The following is a 26,338-nucleotide window of genomic DNA, read 5'->3' as shown; positions in this document are numbered from 1 at the left end:
TACTTTGTCACATGGATTCTTGCTATGTCGATACGATATGTAAATGTAAATTGCAATGAGAGAGGTAACTGTACATGTGCAGCAGCTGATTTCCAAATATAAATATGTTAGCATCTGAACTGTTTAGATTTGTTTTTCTATGTTGAAAGAGAGAGTAATTTATATTAGGTGAAATTCACCTCTGTGCAAAAAGCCTACACAAGGCCCTAGACAACACTCATTTAGAGTTTTAAGTGGTCTTGTGTGGGGTGAATTTTACTTATTATGAATGAAGGGTTTGGCAATGATGGATACAGACATGAAAAATATAAAGTCCCCGCAAATAGTCATCTTCTGTTCTGCTTCCTGTGACTAAAAAAGGGGGTTGGAAAATGTGTAAATAATATCACTCCTTGGCTTTAACTGTAAATGCCAAGATTCAGTGTAGCACAGATTTTTGTAGCTTGTTTATAAACAAGACTTCTGGCTTTTATTTTGAACATATGAAGCCCATGTAAATTAAAGTAAGGAGTAAAGACTTAGAAGTATTTGTTTGAATTGAAAAAGATGAATATTGTCTCACCTCTTGGGACCAAATTTAAATTGAAAGCCTTGGATGCACAAAATATTGATTAGGTTCTATCACCTTTTCATCTATACAACAGTGTGATGTTAGCTAGGAGTCATGAAAAGCTGATTGTTAAGGACACAAATTAGAACCAGTTTGAAAAAGTGCCAAAGAATGCACAAAAAACTTGGGCTTCATAGTATGATATAGATTACCCAAAAGTTACAGCTGGGTCCTTTTTAAAATTGTTGTAAATAAACGCAGAAAGCTTGACACTCTTATTTGTAAACCCCTATCAGTAGGAATTAAAATGGAACAGCTAATTGTGTTCACTTGAGTGACATAAATGATGCTATTATCATTTTGATGTGCTACACTGAAGCCATCTTGTTTACATTTTTCAGCAATGAATTTCCCTTTAGGACATTTCCTTCATGTAAGTAAATGTACATATATGTTAATTTCAAAGTAAGTAGAGAGGAGATGGACAGAATTGTAATGCAGTCACAAACTCTACCTTATGATTATTACAGATTTGTAACTATCACTTAAAATTGTGTAAAATATGTTGACATTTTATCTTGTTATCAGATGTATTTTTCTATGTTAGTTAAATGTATAATTTGCATAATTTTGTATATTCAAATGTATGCATATTTTAAATTAAAAACTTTCTTTAAAATGTTTAATTATTAGTTATTCATTCCACTGTGGTGACAGAGCTTTTGAAGTATCAGTATAAATAAAACTCTAAAAAATGCTGTTGGTTTGGCGGGGAATTATATGGCTATATAAAAAGTTAAAAGCCTGGTGCTGCACACTAGGAACTAAGATCCCAATCCTGCAGTGCATAATATCCATATGCTTAATTTGATGTATGGTGAATTATAAAGTTAAGCACAAATGTAAGTGTTAGCAGGAAAAGACTTCTGACTGGCTTGGGGATCTAATTATAGGACATTTGTTGGATTCAAAATAATACCATAGACCCAATTCTGTGTAGTGGTCAATTCCCACTACAAGCAGGGTGCCCAGCGCTGAGCAAGAATAGCCCCATAAGATTTAAATAGCTGAACTCTAAATATGATTCCCAAGTCCCTGAAAGAGGAAGCCAGCACCAGGCCTTTAGACCCTGAAAATCCCATTTAAGATCATGAATTTTGCCTTGATTGCTGAAGAGTATTAATATTAAAATTGAGGATCTGCTGATGTATGTTTTGCCAACAGTCAGGCTTTTGATAAGATAAAAATTGTTTTTAAAATTACACAAACTTGCTTATATGAGTTACTTCAATTGCCTATCCTCGGGTGTCTAGCCTCCTTTGAATGGAACATATATCATTGGTATTAATGATAGATACACATATAGATAGGAGATCCATTAGTAGAAACATAGTGTGTATGTTCCCTTAAATTTCGCCTCATTTTTCCAAATTGTCTTGAGACAAGATTAGAAACAACATCCATAAGAGAATTTCACCAAGATATATTTAAACAACCTGACATCATACTACACACTTTTCTAGATAAACCCCACAAACCGAGGAGGCAACTGAGAACAAGATTGTGACTCAGAGTAAGGTCTGTTCCTGTGCAAACTTTGTGGCAAAACTGCAATTTAGACAGGACAGGACTGTAGGCATGTAAATATCTCAGCATTTAGAACAGTTATTAATTAAATAAAATGTCAAGAGACTTATGAAGGACTTTAATTTCAAAGCCATGAACAATTTTGACAATATTATGTGCCTTGGATTTTTTTCTCTGAAGTATAAACATTGTTTCTTGTTTTAAAGCTATGAGCCTAGTAAAGCACCAATTGGTTTAGTGTCATATTTTATAATGGTGCAATAGTACATTATTTATTACTGTGGACCAGAGAAAACTCCTGGTTCACACTCGCCTGAAAATATTAGATTAGTCAAAAAGTTTGTGGTGTTTACTTCCATAGAAGTGAACAATTCTAAAAGCCTGAATGATCTTAACCAATCAGATCCCATATACAAAGGAGGCCAACCCTGGTGGCTTTAGATGATTTCAGCAAAAGATAAAGTTGATTCTTGAGTCAACTAGAAAAATATGCACATCTCTGTTTCCTGATTGGCCCATCAAAGGTAAATAATTTTTTTCTGGAGGTCTAATTTCCTCTCATGACTAGCATATTAATTGGAAAGGAAAATTAATTACACCTTTACACGTTACTGGAGAACTTTCCTGTTATTTATGAAGACGCCATTCAGAATGTAGGTAATATTACACACACTGACCTCATGTTTCACTGAATATGAAGATTTAGTATCCCTGGGAGTAATATACTGATTTTTTTCACCTTGCTCAATAAGCCCTGATGCTACCCTCAACAAAAATCAATTTCTGCCCATTATACAAGAGAAGTATTTCAGTAAGTCACAGCCTAGAAATAATTTTAATTATTTCCTTAGAAACCCATGAAATCCTTACAGGATATATATTTTATAGCATGGAGGTTAATAGATGATGCAACTCTTATGAAAGCCAGCTCTGAAAAGATAGGAGAATGTGTGTCTATCTCACTCCTTCCCTCTGTGATTGTTACAACAATTGGTTAGTCAACCATCAGTTCACTATCAGTAGTTAACATCCCAGCCCCAGTTATACAAACGATCCAGCCAATTACCCAGTGTTGCTGATAAGTCCAAGAGAGCAAAAATCAGTTTGTCCAGGAGAGAAATTCCTTTGAAATGTTATATCTCGACTTGGTATGTTATATCACTGCTTCATATACATTTTCAATCTGTGGAAATGTATGTATGAGAAGGTTAGTCCCCTGAACTAACTTCCTTCTCAGACTCCTAGAGGACTTCTACCATTGACTTCAATGTGGTGGGTGGCATTGTTTCACCCCTACTCTTCCACTTCTCCTGTGGCCTGTAGAACATTTGATCTTCAATGGTTTTCAGTTTGTGGCCCACCAGGAATGGCTTTAAGGACCTTAGACAATTAAAGGGTGAGTGTATTGTGGTGGTTGTATAATAGCAAACATATCCATTGTTTCCTTGTATGCCAACGATCAATAGCTTTTGTGATTGATTAAATGCTTCAGCTTCACTTAGTCTATTAATCAATCTCAGCAGCATTTTGTGCAAGTGCAGTGCGGTAGAGAATATCCCTTAGGCAACTGCTGCGGTAGGAAGGACATTTCCAAGGTTTATGAAAACAGTTTTGACTGTCAGAAAAATATCATTGTTTTAAGTTACTTGCCTTAAACCACATTTGGAATTGAAATCTACCTAAGGATGTAAAAGCTGGACTTTCTGAACTACATAAAGCAGTGACAGTCGCTCAACTTGGCCTGCTTTACAAAGATGTCCCCTAATTTGTTTTGGAAATCGGAGTCATAATTCACTCTTTCTTGACTACAATGGCAGTTAAAAAATCGTTATCAGAATAAATGGTTAGTCGTGGTTTAAATATAATGGACCCAATTCATGCTTGGTAGAAGAAGGCGCAACTCCATTAAAAACATTTTATATAAGTTTTAAAATATTTGTGTGTGTGCGTCTAGTTGTTTGCCAGCCCTGTGTTGTATTTCCTGCTGTTTTCTTTCGCTCAGACTCCTGTCTGGCTTAAGAACAGGCGCTCGTTTAGGGAAAGTCCTTTACTGCAGTGAGATTCTATCCAACGTTGTGCAACTGGGCTGTAAATCTTTCCTTGCACAGGCCTGGGGCTAGCAGCGAGGCTGGTCATTCCGGTGCTGAAGGGACAGCTCCCAGCCAGGCGCTCTGGCGGCTCCGGCTGCAGACAGCGGGGAGCCTGGGGCAGGGACAGTCAGGGCATTATTCTGCGCCTAACGCTCCAGTCTTTTGTCCGCTCCCCGCCCACTTCCCCGGGGCAGTTTTGCAGGCGCGGTGTCCAGGCCGCTCCCTGCAGAGGGCTGAGGGCGGGGAGGATTTGCAGCGCCGGGTGCTATTACTTCCGTGTCAGAGGCAGGCAACAGCGGCGCGGCGGTTCCCTCCCCGGCACGCTTCAGTCTCACCCACCGCCGCCTCCAGGCTGAGGCTAGACAGGGAGCTGGAGCGGCGGCCGGGCGCACGGATATCGCTCCCCCCTCCCCCTTTGCAGCAGCAGCTGCTGCTACCAGAGAGAAGCAGGGAAGCGGCCGTAAGGAGCAGCAGATTTTCCCCTCCCTGGTCAGGAGCCCGGAGCTGTGCGTGGATTGCCCTCCCTGCTCTGCACCTATTGCCACAGAAGGCCAATCTTCGCTGCTGCAATTGACCAGCTGCTGCTGTGGGGGAGGGAGCAGCAGCCAACCCAAAGTTGCTACAAAGATCGAGGCTTCCCGGCGAGACCTGGCACCAAGTCCAGCTCCTTTGAAAGAAGAAGGAGCCAGCAGGTGCTTTGCTGTGGACGTGCCCATTGCGCACCCCCGTCGCTGGGAAGCCCTCGCCTCTCCAAGTGCGGCAGCACCGCGGTATCTTCCCCCGGAGACAGCGGGTAGTGCGAGTGGGTGGGTCGGTGGGCGCAACTCCATCCCCAGCGCTTCACTGCGAGACAGGCAGCGGCCGGGGATCCGCAATCTTTGCAGCGGGGCAGGAGGAGTAGCCAGGAAGAGCCCGCTTTGCACAGGGTGGGGGTGTGCACCCCCTCCCCCTGGACCGCTCTTTATACTGGCGGGCTAGTGCGGTGCTTTTCCTATTCGCCCAGGGCTTTCTAATCGCCTAGCGCTGCCATCCTCTCCCCCGTTCTCTTTGTACTTTAGTGCACGTGCTGCCTACTGCCCGGGCTGTTTGGAAACCCCCGTGAGATTTCTCTTCGCGGGTGGGGGGCTTGCGTCTCCCAGATCCCACCAGCCAACCCCAGCTCTGCCACTGCGCTGCTGCATCCGTTCACTGGTGTTTATGGTCGCCAGCAGCCGATCCCGGTAGTGGAAGGTGCAGAGGAGCTGGGGGGAGGGAGAGAGCCGGGGAGAGAGAGAGAATGGCCGAGAGAAAGAGGAACTGGAACAAGGAAGACGACCTGCCCGTGTATCTGGCCAGGCCGGGCACCACGGCTCAGACCCCCCGGCAGAAATACGGGGGCATGTTCGCCTCGGTGGAGGGGGCCTACGAGAACAAAACCATCGACTTCGATGCGTACAGCGTGGGGAAGAAGGGCTCCCGGACCCCGCGCAGCGGCAGCAGACACGACATGATGCTGGATGGGGGGGACAATTACAGTGAGACCGCCAGCGATGTCAGCGAGGTCTCCGGCTCCGTGATCAGCTCCCCCGGAGACCGGGACGACAAGACCCCGGGCATCGAGATCAGATACCCGATGGGGAAAGAGCTGCTGCAGGGCCAGGACAATGGGAAGGTAAGGGCGGGGGCGGGGAGGACAGGGGGTGGCAGGGTCTCGGTACCGAGCGCTGGCAGGGGGAGAGAACCCATTCATGGCTACAGCGCCAACGAGCCCTAGGCATCAGGAGTGTCACAACTGCAACAGCAAAGAGTGTTGGGTTCCCAGCCTATGCAGCACAAGCCCTGCTGCAGAGCTTTACTGCGGCTTGCCGGTAGGTCCAGGGCTATTGCAGGGATCACCCGTTTGAGCATAACTGCCATATATCCCAGGTTAGGTTCGGCATTGCAGGTCGCCTGTGTGCAGAATTAATACACCCGGCTGCTGTTACTGCAGTCCGAGAGGGCTCAGGAATACCGCGTCTTCTGAAGCATGGGACGTCACTCCTTTAGCTTCTAAATAATCAAACAAAAAAATCAAAGGTCGTGGCAGTTTTTCCCAGGGAAATATTCCGTACAAAGGGGTCTGGTACATTCTAGTTTGGAACACACACACTTTAATGTTCTAAACCCTTAATGCCTCTTTACAAGGGACCGTATTCAGAATCTACAAACACACCGGCACCGATTCCACAAGGCTGGCTTGGACGGTGCCATCCAGCATAACAAAGCCGTGAGCTCAGTCCTAAACTGAAATCTCTGATCTGAGGGGCCTATCCTAATCTGGGAGCCGTCAGTTTCACTTTTCCTATCGCTGGAAAAGCTCTGATGAGTCAAACACACCCACCCACCCACCTCTACATACACCAACTCCACCCCTCTCCCCGTCCTGTCTATATTGTGAGATTTGCTCGGTTAATGCTGATCTCAAACCACCTGGATCCTCCGGTGGTTTCATTGTATCCTTACAATGGCAAATGAAATTTAATGTGGATAAATGTAAAGTAATGCACATTGGAAAAAATAACCCCAACTATACATACAACATGATGGGGGCTAATTTAGCTACAACGAGTCAGGAAAAAGACCTTGGAGTTATCGTGGATAGTTCTCTAAAGATGTCCACGCAGTGTGCAGAGGCAGTCAAAAAAGCAAATAGGATGTTAGGAATCATTAAAAAGGGGATAGAGAATAAGACTGAGGATATATTATTGCCCTTATATAAATCCATGGTACGCCCACATCTCGAATACTGTGTACAGATGTGGTCTCCTCACCTCAAAAAAGATATTCTAGCACTAGAAAAGAGCAACTAAAATGATTAGGGGTTTAGAGAGGGTCCCATATGAGGAAAGATTAAAGAGGCTAAGACTCTTCAGTTTGGAAAAGAGAAGACTAAGGGGGGACATGATAGAGGGATATAAAATCATGATGATGTTGAGAAAGTGGATAAGGAAAAGTTATTTACTTATTCCCATAATACAAGAACTAGGGGTCACCAAATGAAATTAATAGGCAGCAGATTTAAAACAAATAAAAGGAAGTTCTTCTTCACGCAGCGCACAGTCAACTTGTGGAACTCCTTACCTGAGGAGGTTGTGAAGGCTAGGACTATAACAATGTTTAAAAGGGGACTGGATAAATTCATGGTGGCTAAGTCCATAAATGGCTATTAGCCAGGATGGGTAAGAATGGTGTCCCTAGCCTCTGTTCATCAGAGGATGGAGATGGATGGCAGGAGAGAGATCACTTGATCATTGCCTGTTAGGTTCACTCCCTCAGGGGCACCTGGCATTGGCCACTGTCGGTAGACAGATACTGGGCTAGATGGACCTTTGGTCTGACCCGGTACGGCCTTTCTTATGTTCTTATGTTCTTAGCAGATTGTTTATAGCTGTAACCAAACAGAATGGGGTCCCAAAGCTCAGGCATTTCCTTTAAAGCAACGATAACTGTCTATCTGTACTGCTGAGCTAAGCACTGGATAATGGCCTGATTCCTGAATTGGCTGACTTCTGTTTCCGTGGTGGTAAGCGATTTTCAATTTTGCCTCCCACTCATTGGAGCAGGACAAAGACTATACCAAGATAAATTAGGAAATTAGAAATGCAGCTGAGTTCTCTAACCAGTAGCTTCTTGCAGTCGGAGCAGTCCCACTTCTGTACATACAAACCTGTGGCAGACGTCATAAATAAAACACCTCTACATCACAACACACAGGAGACTGGCTTCCCTGGGAGATTATTATAATGTTATTTCCTCTCTAAATAAATAGACCTTTGCAGTTATTTTCTCACTTTGGTCAGTAGATCATCTGAACACATTTGCTCTCCATACATACACACCCCCAAACAAACAAAAATAAATCCCTTCCACTTTTCACCCCATTTGGCTTTTAACACACACAGCCAGAATATTTGTCAACAAGATTTATTTTCTTTTACAACCTAGGAGCGGAAATCTCTCGTTTGTCTTGAGCCAGGATCTGGTACACTTTCCTGGTTTGTAGTCACAGCACAGAGCATAAAGGTGGTAATGGTCATTAGAGGTAGTTTTGTGCCAGATTAAATATGTGACTTGAAAAACTGGAATCACTAAATACTGAATAGGGGTCTGGTTGATTGTGAAGGGCTTCCATCAGGCCCTAGGTGAAGCCAGCCTTGCTGCAGTCTTCCCTTCCCTATCTATTTCCTATTCATTACCTCAACTTTATGTCAAAATAATAATCCTCCCTTCACTGGGATGGTGCCTTATTGCATGTGCTTTGTACTTCTCTCTCCTGAGTTCTGCCTCCTATTTAAAATTGCACACATCAGGCAACATTTCTTCTAAACTTGCCCAGGAATTATGTATTTATGTGATTCCAGATTAGTAATGGGTTGGCTTTCCTGAACTGGGGGGGGGGAGCGAAGTGAGAAGGTTTGAAATCCTCCTATCATCTATATTTAGAGAATGGCGTGGGAAGAAGGGAGGAGAACTTGCAGCAATACCCATTCCGTAGCCACTCCCACCTCCACCCCCAGCAACCTGGGCTGGAACTTTAAGCACTGAAGCCAGATTTCAGTGGAAAAGTGATAAAGTGTCAGGGATGTGTCCTGCCTTTAAAAATGACTCGGTGCAATTTAATGCTGGCATGGATCCAGAACTCATTTTATGGAAGGGCTTCCGGAAGGATTTAAACTTTGGGTCAGTGTCTGAGCCTTTGACTTCCCTTAATCTGGTCCCTTTAGGGGAAGAGCAGCCATTAGGGGGACAATGTAGGTGAAATGTGGGGAAAGGAGAGGGTTCAATCAGCAATCTGCTGAGTTCTCTGCAATGAGGGAGAACCACGTGAATTCCACCTGTTCTGGCGCTGCAATGTGCTCCCCCTGGCTCTCGCCCGTTATCCATGCAGCCAGGGAGGGGACATTCACACGGTGTGAGAGCCGGGGCAGCGGTGCTTTGTCCCAGCCCTGGTAGAAATACAGCCGGGGAAGCGGTCTTGGGGAGAGCAGGCGTTGGGGCTCGGCCCGGTGCTAGTTGGGGGGACGGCGTTTTCCAGCCCCGGTATTGGAGGACACAGATGGATTGATGGGTTGGGGAGGGGGGGGAAGAGACAGAAGGGAAAGGAAACGCTTCCTGGGTTGCGCCGAGCGAATCCTGCTCCGCTCTGCAGCCGGGAGGGCGCTGCTGCAGCCGCTGCACGGAGCTCTGGCCAGCTCCCTCGGGGAGACGTGCCCCTGTGTTATTGCAACCGAAAAAAGGGGGCTAGGTTTGCCTTTCCCGGGAAGGAAACGCTGCCTCCATTGAATACCCCCCTCCCCCGGGGTATCTCTGCATTGTGCTGTTCCCGGGGTGCGCGGTGCGCGCAGGGCTCACAGGAGGCAGCATGTCTTACCAGGGCAAGAAGAGCATCCCCCACATAACGGTAAGCGGAGCCCAGGGCCCGGAGCCGGCCCGGGAGTGGGGTGAGGGGGTTACCCGGGAACGCCAGGGCGGAGAGGGGGCATTGCCGCTCCGCCAGGGCGCTGAGCAATCAGGGATCCCGGGGGGTGGGAATAGATGGTCGGTTATGGCGGCTGGTTGATTTCAGGGCGAGGGCATGTCACAGCATGGCAAGGAAGCAGGGTTCACACGGATCGGAATCCGGATCGAGAGCGGCTCTGCTGGAGGGAGCCCCCACCCCCCACTGAGCGGCGGGCAGGGGAAAGGGAGAATTCCCTTCCCCTCTTGTTTCCCCACCCCCAGCCCGGACCCTGCGTTCTGTGTGTGTGTGATCGCTCGGTTGGAGTAATCGCAGCGGATTTCTGGGGGGCGGGGGTGGTGGCTGGTCTGTCTTGGGCAGATCAGCGGCTTTATTGCTCCTTTTCCTCCCCCGGATCCGCGCAGGGTGTGTGTGTGGGGGGGGGTAGCAGTACATTAAAAGATGTCTAGGGGGATTCGTATGCTTGGCGCTGAAACGGCAGCGGTTCTTGCTAAGGTGATAGACTTGGGGAGAGTCAGCAACTGATGTGAAGCAGAACAAAAGAGGGAGGGGACCCGGGCAGCAACCACAATGCCTCGGAAAGCCCCAGCACATCCCCAGCGCACGTAGAGAAATTGCATATTGCATCCCGAGCAAAAAAACTGATGTGGGGTGGGGGATCGGAAGGGCAACGAGCCAATAGTGAATTTAAAAAATGTGGCAACCTAAAGAGCGCCATGATGAGAGAGAGCCAACACCTCTTCGTGCTATTAATAGATCCCTGAGAACAATATTACCAAAGAGATCAGGAGTCAAAGAGTTAATCGCAATTCTCGGGGACCCTCAGCTGGCCGTTTGCATCCATCTGCAGGATGCTTTTCCTGCAAAAGGGATCTGGGTGCTTTGATCTTGCATATTGTTTCCCTCAGAGATACAGTGATGGCTGAGCATAAAGAATAAACAAAGCTTCACATAAACTGTAGGGAGGAGGGTAACCTCCTTGGTGTATTCGACCATTTTGATTCTTTCACAAGACCAACGCCCTCCACCAAAGCCCACAGAGTCTGACTCAGAAACATCACTTACCGACACAAAATCCCCCCCACCTTTGTTTTTGGCAGAAATTTATTTATGAGAGCCACACAGGATCCAGTGGTGTAAGTTGGTTCCATGCTGCAGCATCACATGGGAAGAGATAAAAGGCAGAAGTTGAGGTGCGCTCCAACTAGGTTCCATTTCTTTGGCTTTTATTGGGGAGTGAGCAGAACTCAAGTGTCCTGGAAACTGGCCAGCTCCTAATGCAAGATCTGAATTGATAATGGATGGGTTGACAAGTAGGTGTGGAAACTTGTTAAGCAGCTCTCACTGCAGGAACGTTGCTAGACATTATTTCAGCCAGTGTTGCAACACTTGCAAGCGCTTGCAGAGCTTACAAAGAACTTAAATATTTCAAAAGTATTTTTTTAAATGCCATAAATGGATATATGACTTCTTCAGTGCCCAGCTGCTTACTGGTGTGTCAAATTATTGAGAGGCAGTGTGGTCTAGTGATGAGGGCATTGGATTGGAAGTCCAGAGAGCTATGTTCTGTTTCTAACTTCTGTGGAACTTTGAGCAGTTCACTTTGCCTATTTTCCCTCCACCCTTTTTCTGTCTAGATTGTAAACTGTTTCAGGCAGGGACTGTCTCTGCTAAGTATGTGTGAATATTGCCTAGCACAAAGGGGAGCCAATCTTGGTTGGGGTTTTAACGTGGTACTTTAATACAAATGATATGTAAATGTGTGCCCAGCAACAATAGTGCACTATCCAATTTTGAGTAAAGAAAGAAACTAGAAGAACTGAATGAGATGTTTGCCTCTAAATCCACAGTGTGTTATAACTTCTTCAGCTTTCACTATTTCCTGTTGTGTTAGGACAAAATAATCAAGAACAAGGAAAGAGAGCCCCAGATATGGAAAGTGCCCAATTCTCTCTACATGCTTATCCATCTACAGTGCTGTTTTTGTGACCAAATTAAAGGCAAAAAGAACATAGCCAAAGTTGGCAGACCCGGAACTTGAACTATGTTTTCATGTTTTAAGTTTCTGTCCCTTACTCTTTCCCTCAGGGGGGAAAAAAAGGCAAATTAGACAAATAGTCTTGGCTCTGTATATTGTGTAGCGTGTACATTGCCTGTCCCAGAAGAGTCTACAGCCTAACAGGAGGTGTCTGTGTCTGTGTCTTTGTAACAATAACACAGCCCATAAGACAAACTCTACATTAGTGAATGAGTGAAAGGGGAAAAACTGGTAAAGAAACACTTTGCATCTTCAAGCCTCCAGGGCTCTTATCAAACATAATGAATGCTCATTGCAAAATTATCAAACAAAATTATCAAGCAAAACCACCCTTGCTAGGATCTCTGACTTTTTTTCCCCTGATCTCTTGGACCCACCAGATCTGTTCTCATTGAATCAATTGGAGTTTTGGTATTGGGGAAGTACAGTTTGATCGTTAAACTTGCTTACTGAAGGCTTTGCAATGGATTTTCAGTATTGTTGTCCGATATACTAATCATGTGTCCCAAACTCCCACAGAAGTCAGAAGGAATTCTGGATGTGCAAGCACAGCAGAGGCAGGCCACAGCATCCTATATTGTACCAACATCTGGTGGTGGGGGGGCGGGGGAGGAGTGAGTTGGCTGTGTTTAGTCAATTGTCAAAGATTCCAAAATGGTTTTGGGAAATGTTTTGGTGGTGTTCCCAGTACATGCCTGAAGTGCAAGACCAAAGGCCATATCTACACTCATTACTCAGACAAAACTTCCACTGACTTCAGAGGGAGTCTTCCAGGGGTAAGAACTGAAACATCAGGCTCTAAGTGTATATTATATACGTACAGTCGTGTTGGAACAGTTTGTATAGTGGGGGTGCTGAGAGCCATTGAACCAAACTGCAAACACTGTATATGGTGGAAACCACTTCAAGCCAGAGGGTGCTGCTGCACCCCATCACTCCTAGTAAAAACGAATCGTAATTAATCACATGATTTATCATGCTGTTTAATAATAATTGAATACCATTTAAATATTTTTGGATGTTTTCTACATTTTCAAATATATTGATTTTAATTACAACACAATACAAAGTGTACAGTGGTCACTTCATATTTATTTTTTGATTACAAATATTTCCACTGTAAAAAACAAAAGAAATAGTATTTTTCAATTCTCCCATTACAAATAGTGTAGTGGAATCTCTTTATCATGAATATAGAATTATTTAAAAAACCAACCTGCATTAAAAAATAAAACAATGTAAAACTTTTGAGCCTAAAAGTCCACTCAATCCTACTTCTTGTTCAGCCAATTGCTCACACAAACAAGTTTGTTTACATTTGCAGCAGATAATGCTGCCCGCTTCTTGTTCACAATGTCACCTGATAGTGAGAACAGGCATTTGCATGGCACTGTCGTAGCTGGTGTTGCAAAATATTTACGTGCCAGATGCGCGAAAGATTCATATGCCCCTTCATGGTTCAACCACCATTCCAGAGGACGTGTCCATGCTGATGATAGGTTCTGCTCGATAACAATCCAAAACAGTGCAGACCAATGCATATTCATTTTCATCATCTGAGTCAGATGCCACCAGCAGAAGGTTGATTTTCTTTATTGGTGGTTCAGGTTTTATAGTTTCCACACTGAGGTGTTGCTCTTTAAAACATCTGAAAGAATGCTCCACACATCGCCCCTCTCAGATTTTGGAAGGCACTTCAGATTCGAGTGCTGTAGCTATCTTTAGAAATCTCACATTGGTACCTTCTTTGCATTTTGTCAAATCTGCAGTGAAAGTGTTCTTAAAATGAATAACATGTGTTGGATCATCATCCGAGACTGCTATAACATGAAATATATGGCTGAATGTGGGTAAAACAGAGCAGGAGGCATACAATTCTCCCCCAAGGAGTCCAATTAAAAATTTAATGCATTTTTTTTAATGAGCGTCATCAGCATGGAAGCATGTCCTCTGGAATGATGGCCAAAGCATGCTAAACATTTGTGTACCCCTTCATATCTGGCACGTAAATACCTTGGAATGCTGGCTACAAAAGTGCCATCTGAACACCTGTTCTCACTTTCAGGTGATATTGTAAATAAGAAGCAGGCAGCATTATCTCCCATAAATGTAAACAAATGTGTTTGTCTTAGTGGATGGCTGAACAAGAAGTAGGACTGAGTGGACTTGTAGGCTTTAAAGTTTTACAGTGTTTTGTTTTTTAGCTCAGTTATGTAACAAAAAAAATCTACGTTTGTAAGTTCCACTTTCATGATAAAGAGATTGCACTGCAATACTTGTATGAGATGAATTGAAAAATACTATTTCTTTTATCATTTTTACAGTGCAAATATTTTTAATCAAAAATAATATAAGTGAGCAGTGTACACTTTGCATTCTGTGTTGTAATTGAAGTGAATATATTTGAAAATGTAGAAAACATCCAAAAATATTTAATACATTTCAATTGGTATTCTATTGTTTAACAGTGTGATTAAAAATGCAATTAATCATATTTTTTGAGTTAATCACGTGAGTTAATGTCAATTAATCAACAGCCCTATTTTATACATATTTTTAAAAATGAACTCTGAATTGAACCACAGTGTTGTGCACATGCTGAAATGCAGGGACCATGTGAGCATTGTGTCACCTTCACCCTTTCTCTCTGTCCCTTTCCTACTATTAATCTCCCACACTTGTTGTGTCATATCAATGAAATTACTGGTGAAGTATGGTGCTACCTAGTGTAAGGGTGGCAGAATCCAGCCATTGGATTGCAAGCACTTTCGGGCAGGGACTCAACCCCCATCCAAAATTGTACTTAGGCTCCTAACTTCCATTGAAGTTGATGGAAGTTAGGAGCCTAAATATCTTTTGTGGATCTGGGCCTCTGTCTTTCTATCTCCTTTGAAACACCTAGTAGACTTCTCGGTCTATAAAATAATAAATAATGACACTAAGCCTTTTCCATGGGGTACAGCAGGGAGTGCAGCATGGTTGGGTTTCTGTACAGTTGTAAGCAGAGGATGAGAGTTGGGGCAAATAAGCTTACGCACTTCACATAGTCCTCCGCACGGAGTGGCAGTAAATCCCAAGCCCTTAGTGGGCTCTCACCCTGTTGCTCTTGAGTGCAGAGTAAAGAAGGGGCAGGGAATGGGCTAGGAGTCCAAGTAGAAATCTGCTTAATCATGATCCTCTTCAAGCGAATAGGACAGTTAGCTACATGTTTCCTTCTTAGACTTTTCTTGTGTGCTGGGCAGGAGTCATGTGTTGATTGTGCAGCTGCACAGTCCTCATTAAAGTAGGATTGAGTTCTCCTGCATACATGCTCCTGCCCATCACTTTTGACTTGGCGCTTGTTCACATCACATTCTGTGCAGGATGAAGCTCCAAATAATGTTGGGGAATCAGGGGCTCTGCCATGATGTGATGAAGCATTGAAACATCTATCATTGTTTGCTGTTCATTATTAAATTTAGAACATAAGAATGGCTGTACTGGGTCCCACCAAAGGTCCATCTAGCCCAGGGCCGCCCAGAGGATTCCGGGGGCCCGGGGTCTTCGGCGGCGGGGGGCCCCTTCCATTCCGGGACCCGCCGCCGAAGTGCCCCGAAGACCCGCGGTGGGAGCCCCCCGCTGCCGAATTACCGCCGAAGCGGGACCCGCCGCCGAAGCACAGCCCGGTCTTCGGCGGTAATTCGGTGGCGGGGGGGGTCCCCGCCGCGGGCCTTCAGGGCATTTCGGCGGTGGGTCCCGGAACAGAAGGGGCCCCCCACCGCCGAAGACTGGGCTGCGCTTCGGCGGCGGCGGCGACGGGTCCCGCTCCCCCCCCCGCCTCTTACCCTATCGCGTCTCCGGCGGGGACTGAGCTCCGTCCCGCTCAGAGCTGCGTGGTGAGGGGGCGGGGCTGTGAGCTCCACGCCGAGCGGAGGCAGCTGCCCCGCCCCCTCCCCACGCCGCTCTGAGCGGGGCGGGGCTCAGGCCCCGTTGGAGCTCCCAGCCCCGCCCCCTCACCACGCGGCTCGGGGCGGGGCTCAGGGGCTCGGCCAGAGACTCGGCGCTTGATGCACTGAGGCTCCAGGAGAGGGGCGGAGGCGGGAGCCTCCGCTCTTCTCTTGGGGGCCCCTGTGGGGCCCGGGGCAAATTGCCCCCTTTGCCCCCCCCTCTGGGCGGCCCTGATCTAGCCCAGTATCCTGTCTTCTGACAGTGGCCAATGCCAGGTGCTCCAGAGGGAGTGAACAGAACAGGTAATCATCAAGTGATCCATCCCAGGTTGCCCATTCCCAGCTTCTGGCATACAGAGGCTAGGGACATCGTCCCTGCCCATCCTGGCAAATAGCCATTGATGGACCTATCTCCATGAATTTATCTAGTTCTTTTTTGAACCCTCTTATAGTATTGGCCTTCACAACATCATCTGGTAAAGAGTTCCACAGGTTGACTGTGCATTATGTGAAGAAATACTTCCTTTTGTCTGTTTTAAACCTGCTGCCTATTAATTTCATTTGGTGACCCCTAGTTCTTGTATTATGAGAATCTGACCCGGCAGGAAAATTCTTTCCTGACCCCAGTTATGGTGATCAGTTACACCCTGAACATGTGGGCAAGACCCACCAGCCAGACACCTGGGAAAGAATTCTCTGTAACTCAGAGCCCATCTATTGTCCTATCAGCAGCGATTGGAGTTTGCTGCTAGCAGTCACAGATCGACTACATGCCATTGTAGGCAGTCTCATTATACCATCCCCTCCATAAACGTATCAAAATACGTCTTGAAGCCAGTTAGGTTTTTTGCCCCCACTGCTCCCCTTGGAAGGCTGTTTCAGAACTTGACTCCTCTGATGGTTAGAAACCTTCATCTAATTTCAAGCTTAAACTTGTTGAAGGCCAGTTTATATCCATTTGTTCTTGTGTCCACATTGGTGCTTAACTTAAATAACTTCTCTCCCTTCTGGGTATCTTGTTCCTGTTTGTATTTAGTATCTGTAAAACTGCTAGGGGAGACTGTAAGACCATGGCTAAGATGTTAGAGGAGAATGTAAGATGCCATCGCCTGAGATGCCAGCAATATGTGAACCCCTAACAATACATTTAATTCACTTCCAGTGTCAGCACCATCTCCCAGAGATTTAAGGCCATATCTATGCTAACAATTTCATAGCTTCTCACACCATTGTTCTAGTGCTGGTACAGGGTTAGATGACATGGTGGTAAAAGCACCTGAGCCTTTTATTCTCTAACTTTTCCACTGGAGATAGCTAGTTAATGTATGTATAGTGCATGAGTGTAAGTGAGATCAGTGCTTGGATGAAGATGAACTGACTGATGCTAAACTCCAGGGAAGTTGGAGATGATGCTGGAGCGAAGGGGAAAAATGTTTAGAAGGATTGGCTAACACTAAACATCACCATCCAACAACGGCATATTACCTGTGATTGTAAGAAACAAGGGGGTCCTTCTGGAGCTCTTTCTGCTATTGGATACCCAGTTAATGACAGTGCCCAGAAATGCCTTCTTCCATCTGTCGCTATGCAAGAGATTTAGCCTCATCCGGATTGTCCAGCACCTGGCTTTGAATTCCCATGAATTCATGACCTCTGGCTTTGATTACTGTGATGCACTGTACTTGGGTTTGAATGTAGAAGCTTTGAAGATGCTTCGGTTAATTCAGCATGGAGTGGCCCCTAATTAAGCATTATAAGTTGCTGCAAACACATTGCCCAGTGGTCCAGTCGCTACATTGAATCCCTTTCAAATTAACTGGCTCTCCAAAGCTCTCGATGGGACAAACCAGGGTATCTAATGGAATGGTTTTCTTTCTGTGGCCATGAGCTACTAACTTCTTTGCCAGAATGGCTATTGAACACCCATCATATTGTGAGTCAAATTCAGACCTGGTACAACTCACACCAGGGCCAAATTTGTTCTTCTGGCCCAATGCATGCTTCCAAAAAGAGCATTAGTAAATTTGATCTTTGATTCTGTGGTTTACAACATGAACTAGCTGTGCTGGATTGCTATTATTTTTTTCCTCTGGGATGAGACATTTCCAGGAGTAGCCTGTTGAGATTTGGAAATTCAATTTTAATTGCCATAATGGAAATTTATAACCCAGGAGGCAAATATAATGACAGCCAGTGGAACACATTTAGTGCTGCATCCTCCAGTCCATACTCAGGTGACTCTTCCACTGACTCCAATGCATATTGTTTTGCCAGAATAAGGAGTGTTAGGTGCCTACACTTTTGAGATTGCTAAAGCAATGAAAAGATGGCATTTATTGTGAAGAAACTTACACAGGGCTGTTATTTACAGTGTAACCCTTTTACACTGGATGATAAAGGAATGAGATTTTCTAGATGAATAAATAGCTAGGTCCCCAGAGGAGAAACAAAAGGAACATCAGATTGTTTAAGCGAATAAACATGAACGAACTTGGCTGTGCACCAAGCTATGGCATTGCTACATTTGACGAAATCCCTCCTAAGTGAATTACTGTACATAAGAATAAATTTGTTAAAAGAATAGGCTTAAAAGCATGTGGGCAGGTGAGTCCATTAGGGTGCTAGAAGAAATGATGCCTCAAAGATATGAATGAGTTACAAGCTAGGTCCTTAGCTAATTTGGTGTTCACACTAGCTAAAATATTACTTCCTATGAAGATTAATATTACAATATAACATAGTCATGAAGATTCCAAAGAGAGAAGAATGCTGTTTAAAAATTGAGCTATTTTAAAGTTTTGAAACAGACAATCCTTTGTGGAATCCCATTTACAGGCTGTCTTTGATCCTTTCCAGAAGGACACCCACGCTTGGGAAGGATGGCTTTCTTCATTTGCTGCTAATATTTTGAAATCATCTCCTTTGCCTTGCTAAACCAAAACTGCTTAATCATAACATTACACATCCAGTGTTAAAACTGACCATGTTCAGGAAAAAAAAAAGCTCTTCTGTATATTGTCTGTTAGGGAAATAACTTTCCGGGGGGGATTTTTTCAAAGACACAAAGAGATGTGGGGCTTTCAATGGGAGTTAGCCTTTGAAAACCTACCCCTAGCCAATATTAATCCAAGCAGTTTTTACTGTTGATGTCCTGTTAGTCAAGGAAAACACAAATATCAGCCTATGTATCTTCCCTCTAAAACAGAGGAGCCAGAGATATTTTTAAAGGCTTAGTGGCAGAGTATTCTACTTTGGAAATGTTAAAGGAGCAAAGAGGCACGTGTTGGAAGCCTAATACTTCTCAATTTTATTACAGTCAGCCTCACCTCTCTCAAATCACACACATTCATAGGCAGTGAATTGGAAATACAAGTGGATTTGGAACACAGAAAAGACAGTTTCTGATTACGGTTCAGGGCAAGATACTTCATATTAATGGCCATATGTTACCTGAGATTTGGGTGTAAACCTTCCATTGTCAGCAGTGGAACTTTAAGAATTGTGGTAACTGGGAGTCAGGTTCATCTCTGGGATGACTCCACTAAAGTCAGCAGTATTACACGAGAGACGAATTTGGCCCTGGGTGTGTCCACCTTTGAGGCCTGGAATACTGTGGTTGGGAGTCATTTCAAAGGACTTGATCAGTTGTCACTGGTTGCAGCTGGAACAGGAGCCAAAGACTGAAGCCAAGAATAAAATGGTTCTGGACCCGTTCATTGTGCTAGTTTGATTTGGTTTTGTTATGTTGTCATTGTTCGAATGTAGCTAAAGGAATTGTAGTTAATTAAAAAAAGATGACTGGTTTATTTGGCTCTGGAGACATAACACTTCAGTGGGAGTTCCACACATGGAACAAAGATACAAATACAATACTAGAGGTACTTTCTATGCAGACATTAAATCAAACATCTCACTGTCTCTTATGCATAGAATGGCTCAGGCAGATTTTCACTTTTCTTAACTCTCTCCATTTTGTACAGATTTGGGTGTGGTTTTATATTGAGAGAAACTATGTGCATTTATGATATGATTGGAATGAATACAGTAGACAATGTGTGTCAATTCACTCTGATGGACTGCTGCATTATTTTTATTGGACACAGTACATTAATTATCCGTGATAACCCATTAGAACATTTCATGTTGGGGGATGGTACTTTAATTCCTCAGTAATTTCAATAGCAGACTAAGAAACTTTGGTGTAAAATATTTGTTCATATTTTGATGTCTAGATTTTTTTAAAAGCTCAGAAGGTGGATATGAAGACAGATGGCTTTTGACTTTCTTGTGTACATCCCGCCATAACATTTGAATCTGATTTTCTAATAACGCGAAGCTTGGTGGTATACTGATCCAGAGATTTTTTTTTTTTGATTATCCCATTAAAACTACAGGGAGCCATTTGCAAAATTCAGGACTGGAGCTGAGTTTAGATTTTGAACATTAGGGGTGGATTCAGACCTATCTCTTATCTCTACCAGGCATTTTGTCATTTGTGGGTATATGGAAATACATTTCCATACCTAAAAAGACTTGTGCATAGATTGTGTCAGACTTGTAAGTAAGAAAGGACCTTTGTACAAAAAGCATCAGTCTCCAGCCTACAGATATTTGTTCTTTCTGATACCGTGCAGACAATAGTAGTATCTGGATAACAGCTTGCTTTCTCTGAGCAGACAGCCCCTCCTCCTGCCTGATCCTGCAGCGAATGATGCTGACTTTGTGACATCTCCTTCTGTTGCCATGATAATTGCTGTGTTGTCACAGACTAAGCTCTGTGGCTTTACTGGCATATTAAAGCAGGAGAAGCTAGGCTGTGATTAGCAAAAATCACCAGGAAAATGCTGCAAAGCATATATAAGTAGATGGCTGTCCGCAGTATGCAAGTGCTGTGTGAAATACAGCAGGGAGCTCAGCCATGAAGAGCTGGAGAGTCATGCACTCATAAAATGGAGATGCCGGTTGCCGTCAGATAAGCGCTGCATGTTGAGCTGTTGTTAGGTTTGCACCATATTGTGTGAGGGGATGACCATGTAACGTTGTTGTGACCATATCATCACTGATATTGCAGTGATGGGTGAAGTAGGAATACTTGGGGACAAATTCTTCTTTTGATTCCACCAGTATAAATGCAGAGTAATTGCACTGATTTCAGTGGAGCTATCCCACATCTCTGGTGTAACTGAGAGAGGATTTAGCTTTAGATAGGTTAATATTGGTACAATCTCAGGGCAATACTTTGCTTTGGTATCATTTTGGACTTCTCCCTTAAGCGTAATATCTCCTTTTCATCTTTCTCCTTCCAGATGCTGGCAGGTCTTCCCCCTTGTTCCTGGCAGCTTGGAAGGAGGGGTGGATGCCTGCACCTTGCTTTTGCCCTTCCAGCATGTGTGAGGTAGCTCTCAGCTGCTCCCACACAGTCTCCCACACATGTTCTCCAGGCTGCTTCATGTGTGTTGAGCAACATTTGACTCAGTTTGCCCAAAATTGCAGCTGAGCAGGGCTCTGAGCAGGGCTCTGGACTCTGAACAGCTACCTGTGGCTCACGAGCCTGGGGTCAGATAGCTCACTATTTGAATATTTTCTAAACAGTGGCAGTCTCTCTTTACACTGTTGTCTCCTCCTGAGCATAGACTCTAATGTATTATTTATTATTTCTATTGTGTTAGCGCATGCTGGCCCCAGTCAAGATTGAGGCCCCATTGTACAAGGCATTGTACAACAAAAGACACTCCCTGCCCTGAAGAGTTTACAGTAGAAAGGACAGAGGCAGATGGAGGGAGGGATACGATGTAGAAGGGAAAGAAGAGGGAGCAGGATCCAACATAAAAAGGGAAGTAGACAGGATGATCAGAGCGGTATGTATTGTTAATTGTTTTCTCTGGCCTTGATTCACCAAAGCGCTTCAGTATGTGTTTAACTTTAAGCATGTGCTTAAGTACTTTGCTGAATAGGGATGGCAGTTTCACACATTGGTCACCCTTTATATTAAGGTTCCATTCATAAATAGTTTTTAAAGGGTTAACAAATATTAATAGAGGTTTTAATAATTGGTAAATTATTCTAGATGGTTATAATCCATGGTTATAAGCAACCCATTGACCTGTGCAACTCTGTAACAATCTGTAACACTTTCTACAGATGTGCTCAATTCCATCTCAATATTTTGTCATCGGAATTGGCTGATTTGTTTTCAGAGAGAGTTCGATTTTGACAAAATTCCAGTGGAAACCAGGCAGGGTTCCATCAATCCTGCCTTCATTCCTGCTATCTTGCCTGCTCCGCTCCTCAGCAGCTAGGCTCTGGCTCCTTAGGCTTCCAGGGAGAATGCAGAGTGCCTGCGAGTCAGGAACGGCAGGGCTTTCCAGGGTCCATGGCTCTGGGACAGTCCATCTGGTACATTGCCCAGGAGTCAGGGCACCGTTTCCGTTCACAGAGAATATCAGTTTTTTTTAGTTTTCTTTTTGAAGGAGAATGAAACCAAATTCCAAAATATCTAAATACTCTGCAAAATGGAATTACCCCTCTCTACCAAGGTTCTCTTAGAACCATCTGTAGCACAGGCTACTCATGTCTGTAACACATCTGTGACATCCTATTAATCATTTATTAACCCTTTATAAACTATACATGAAATCTTAAGATAAAGTGTGACCCAGATGGTTTTGCAGAATTGGGGCCTGCATAGTTTTTTGTTACAAATTACTGTATTATGTAGCTTTTAGTGAAACAAAATAATTCTTATTGTCCTTGCCTGTTCCTTCTGGGTTCTACTTTTGCCTCTTTTCTGGCTGTTTGTTAATAGAGCCCTGACCTATTGCATTTGTTGTTTGTATTGTTAACCTTTGCCTGTTTATAAAGAAAAATGTAAAACATCTTGATGAATGGCTAGGGTGGCCAGGTGTCCTGATTTTATAGGGACAGTCCTGATTTTTGGAGCTTTTTCTTACATAGGCACCTATTACCCCCTACCCCGTCCTGATTTTTCACACTTGCTATCTGGTCATCCTATGCATGGAAAGCTTTGGTGACCTATTAGCAGCAGTAGATGGGATGTTTTCAAATATTGGTAACGTTCCCCCCAACAGATAAATGAGATGCTGTCTCCTTGTAGTAGAACAATATTAATGTTTTAAAAGGAAATTGAATGAGCTGAAAAAGAGCCCACAAGATGGTGGTCTGTCCAGGTCAGCAGGCACAGTAATAAATCATCATGGTGAGGAGGTGCAACTGCCAGCATGCGTCAAAATAAATTATTACCTTTCAGGCCACTGATTAAAAAATACTGCAGTTACTACTCACAGTAGAGAGCCTGAAAAATAGCTGTGATCAGCAAGGCAAATTCTAGGATGGGGACTTGCATTCCTGTCCACATTTTCATTGCCAGAGGTTACTAGCATCTGAGATTGATCCCATAGGGATCATATTTCATTGCAATTCAGTGCCTTGATTTTACCCCAGAGTCCCCTGGATACTTTATCTCATGGAAAGTCTCCAACCTTTTGTGTACATGATCTTTCCTCATGTATTATATTGAAAACTTCTTTCTTCAGAATGGTTAGATTATCAGATGTATCTTTCATAGAAAGAGAACAGTATTGGGGGCCTGCTTCTGAAAAAAAAACTTACCGGTATATCCATGCTGAATTTTAAGTATGTGCTTAAAATTAAACACATAATTAAATGCTTTGCTGACCAGGGATTGACATCATAACAACTAGCTCTTATGTAGCATTTTTCATCAGGAGCTCTCAAAGCACTTTACAAAGGAGGTAAGTATAATCCCTATTTTTACAGATGGGGAAACACAAGCATGTGCTTAAATGTTTTTTAAATTGGGAACTCAAGTATTTGCATAACTTTAGGCACGTGAATAATCCTGTGCTTAATCTTTGCAAGTTCAGGATCTAGAAGAGATACAAGGCAAAATGGGAATCTTTAATGATGTTTTTGGAAAAAAAGCAACAGAAGAATCAGAGGCCCCTTATTACTGAATGGAACCAAGCACATAATTTATAATGGATATTTTATTCAATTAATGTAACCTCTTCTTCTGATTAAGGAAGAAACAGGTTATGGCTTCCTCAGAGTTATTCACTGTTCACAATTATTTGACTAATATCTTTCCAAATTCAATACAGGTGCGCCGCTCCTCCCCCCCCCGAGTTACGCAACCCCGATTTATGCAAATCTGCACTTATGGAAAAAGTTCCGTAAGCTGGGTTTTTTTGCATGATTGTCGGGTATACATTTCCGACTTATGTATTAATCCATGAGTGGTTGAAATCTGAGCTGTGTTGCTCAGTTGTGATTGGTTAGATAAGTCACATGATATTATTCCTGTTTTCTGGCTAGGTGAGGTAAGCTACCATTTCCAGCATGACTCCTTGAGTGCATGAATTTAAACTTTAGTTTCTGTGCAATTTTGAAATTTGCTTTCTGCAAACGTTTTTGCAAGTGTAAATTGATTACTTGAATGCTCACAGAAATGAGAACACCTAAGCACTGGTAACAGGGCACCAGCAATTCTTTGGACATTTGAACAATTCTTCACAAAATATTATATATATATATATATATATATATATATATATATATATATATATATATATATATATATATATATATATAGCATTATTTGTTCAGCTCTAACACTGAAAATGTGCATGCAAAATGCTGACTGACTCTTATTATTCCTGTAGTGAACAGTGCTCCACTTAAGAGTTAGGCTACTACAAATTAATATAAATTCTTCCAGCTCAGACCTGAATTACTGTTCCTAAGCATTTACACACAAGGTTTGACATGGGCTTTTAGTAATTCAGCCTTCATCAATTTTAAATGGATCTTAGCAATTAGTTCAGGATTTTTATGGGGTTTACATATGGCCTATTGATGATTTTTTTTAAATGACTATACAGAGCTCTGTATAGTTACATGTTTGCCTGCAGTGTTCAAAATCCAAACACTGCTGCGGGATGCTAGTACATCAGAATCAGAAACCTGACTAAAACCAATTTACTTTTACAGCTGAGGCCAAGGGAAGTGCAAAAATGCTGAGTTAGTTGTTACCTACAACTGAAGGTTACTTTTGTATGTGTGTGTAACTCTAATGCTAATTTAGGTCAGAACTCACTCTTTCCCTCTCCTCGTCTCATACCAACCTGCAGAGCTGGTAGACTACAGAGAATGGAGCGTGCTGTACCTCCCAAGAGAGATTGTGTGGCGTTTGCTCCCTCTCTTTCCATGTGCTCTTTGAAATTCTGGGTGAGATGGGGGATGGTGGAGTGCATATGGGACACACTCAGCAGGCTCCCGCTTTCTGATGCTGACCAGCTCTGTAGGCCCTGTGGCATTGTGACGAGGTAGAGCTCTGCCTCATGGGAGGCTCTTTTAGATTGCAGGGGGGTATGGAACAGAGACCCTGATTGGCTCCTGGTTTTTCATGGGAACCTTTTCCTCCTATTAATTCCCTTGCACATCCCTGCTAGAGCTTTTACTCAACACTAGATTCACATATAAAGAAATGCCGAGAATTAGCTCCCTCAGAAAACTAATTCATTTTCCCCTTTATGCAGGTCACTCGGCTTGGGCAATGAAGGCAAATCAAATCAGTAAACCAGTCTGTTTACTGGTAAACCAGTCACTTTCACTCGGTTCTCAAGCACTAACGTTGCACAGACGAGTTTGGTTGGGCTGGCTGTAGCCCTCTCAGAGCTCACCCCACAGCAGTGCCATGTGACAGTGCAATTAAATCTAGCCCTGGAGACTGAACTGTTCCATTCACACAATGGCTACTGAGCAGGCAGCAGCAGTGCAGACTTCCCTGAACTGCGTGACTAATGTGCCCTGAAATGAATCTGGAGGGATCACCTGGAGGGGTGAGAAAGTAGTTCAGTCTCCATGTCCATTGAGTCCTTGACCTATCTGCTGAGACAGTCAACCAGAGACCAGATTCTGTGTTGTCTCTCGTGAGGCACAGCACAGAATGTGTAGATTGGGGAGGGGGCAGTGGAAAGGTGCATATTCTTGGCTACTCTGGGGAACCAGCACAGTTGAGATTACTGGGCTGCTGTTAGTTAAGGCAACTTCCCCACTGTAGCCAATAGGTTGCTCTGGGACCAAGAACTGCTGGAGTACAGACTCTCTGGCCATTACCTCTCTTGTATTTCCAACTCTAGCCCTGACCCTGGCTGGCCCTATGACGGGGGCTATAAAGGGGGCATTGTAGGGCCATATAAGTTAGGTCTATGCTGCTCTTGTGTTGAGGGCATTGTCTTGAGGGTGATTCTTTTCCCTTTAAGGCTCCTTTACAGTATGGTAGTGGCATTAAGGAGTTGTAGTATGATCTGAAAATTACTACCGTATGTGGTGGTTTTGGCATTTGTGGACATTTGTCCTCTAGGAACTAGATTGTGACCACCAAAGTCATTTCACATTGGCCATCCATCAGATGGTAACAAATTTTAGTCCATTGTCCATCTGGGCTGTATGTCAATGAGTGACATCAAGGCTAGAAAAGACATCTGCTGGAAAAGTAATATGGCAAAACAAAATTTCCAATAAATTCTTGGAATGCATTGGGAACGTTTGTATTTCGGAAAGTGGAGGAAGTAAGCAGGGGGATAGCCATTTTAGACTCGATTCTGACCTTCAGCGAGGAATTGGGTG

At 43.8% G+C, this 26,338-nt stretch overlaps 1 protein-coding gene across 6 annotated transcripts in view; it reads left to right on the top strand.

Moving 5' to 3' along the window:
* Positions 1–4,574: 4,574 nt before the first annotated feature.
* The window catches only part of CRMP1 (collapsin response mediator protein 1), a 64,419-nt gene continuing 42,655 nt past the window's right edge, over positions 4,575–26,338 (top strand). Inside the window, exon 1 of one of the 6 annotated variants that reach the window (XM_045018514.1) lies at positions 4,575–5,878. In XM_045018514.1, coding sequence (XP_044874449.1) covers positions 5,504–5,878 — 375 coding nt within the window. In that variant the 5' untranslated portion in view covers positions 4,575–5,503. Of the gene's footprint in view, positions 5,879–8,859; positions 8,926–9,324; positions 9,647–21,498; positions 21,526–22,865; positions 22,884–25,506; positions 25,549–26,338 lie in introns of those variants that run through there. The other 5 variants (XM_045018518.1, XM_045018515.1, XM_045018519.1 and 2 more) reach the window with 5 other exon arrangements.

Source organism: Mauremys mutica, chromosome 5, assembly GCF_020497125.1.
Source record: "Mauremys mutica isolate MM-2020 ecotype Southern chromosome 5, ASM2049712v1, whole genome shotgun sequence".
NCBI lineage: Eukaryota > Metazoa > Chordata > Testudines > Geoemydidae > Mauremys > Mauremys mutica.
The sequence above is the reverse complement of the archived record's forward strand: the minus strand, read 5'-3'. Positions and strand labels throughout refer to the sequence as shown.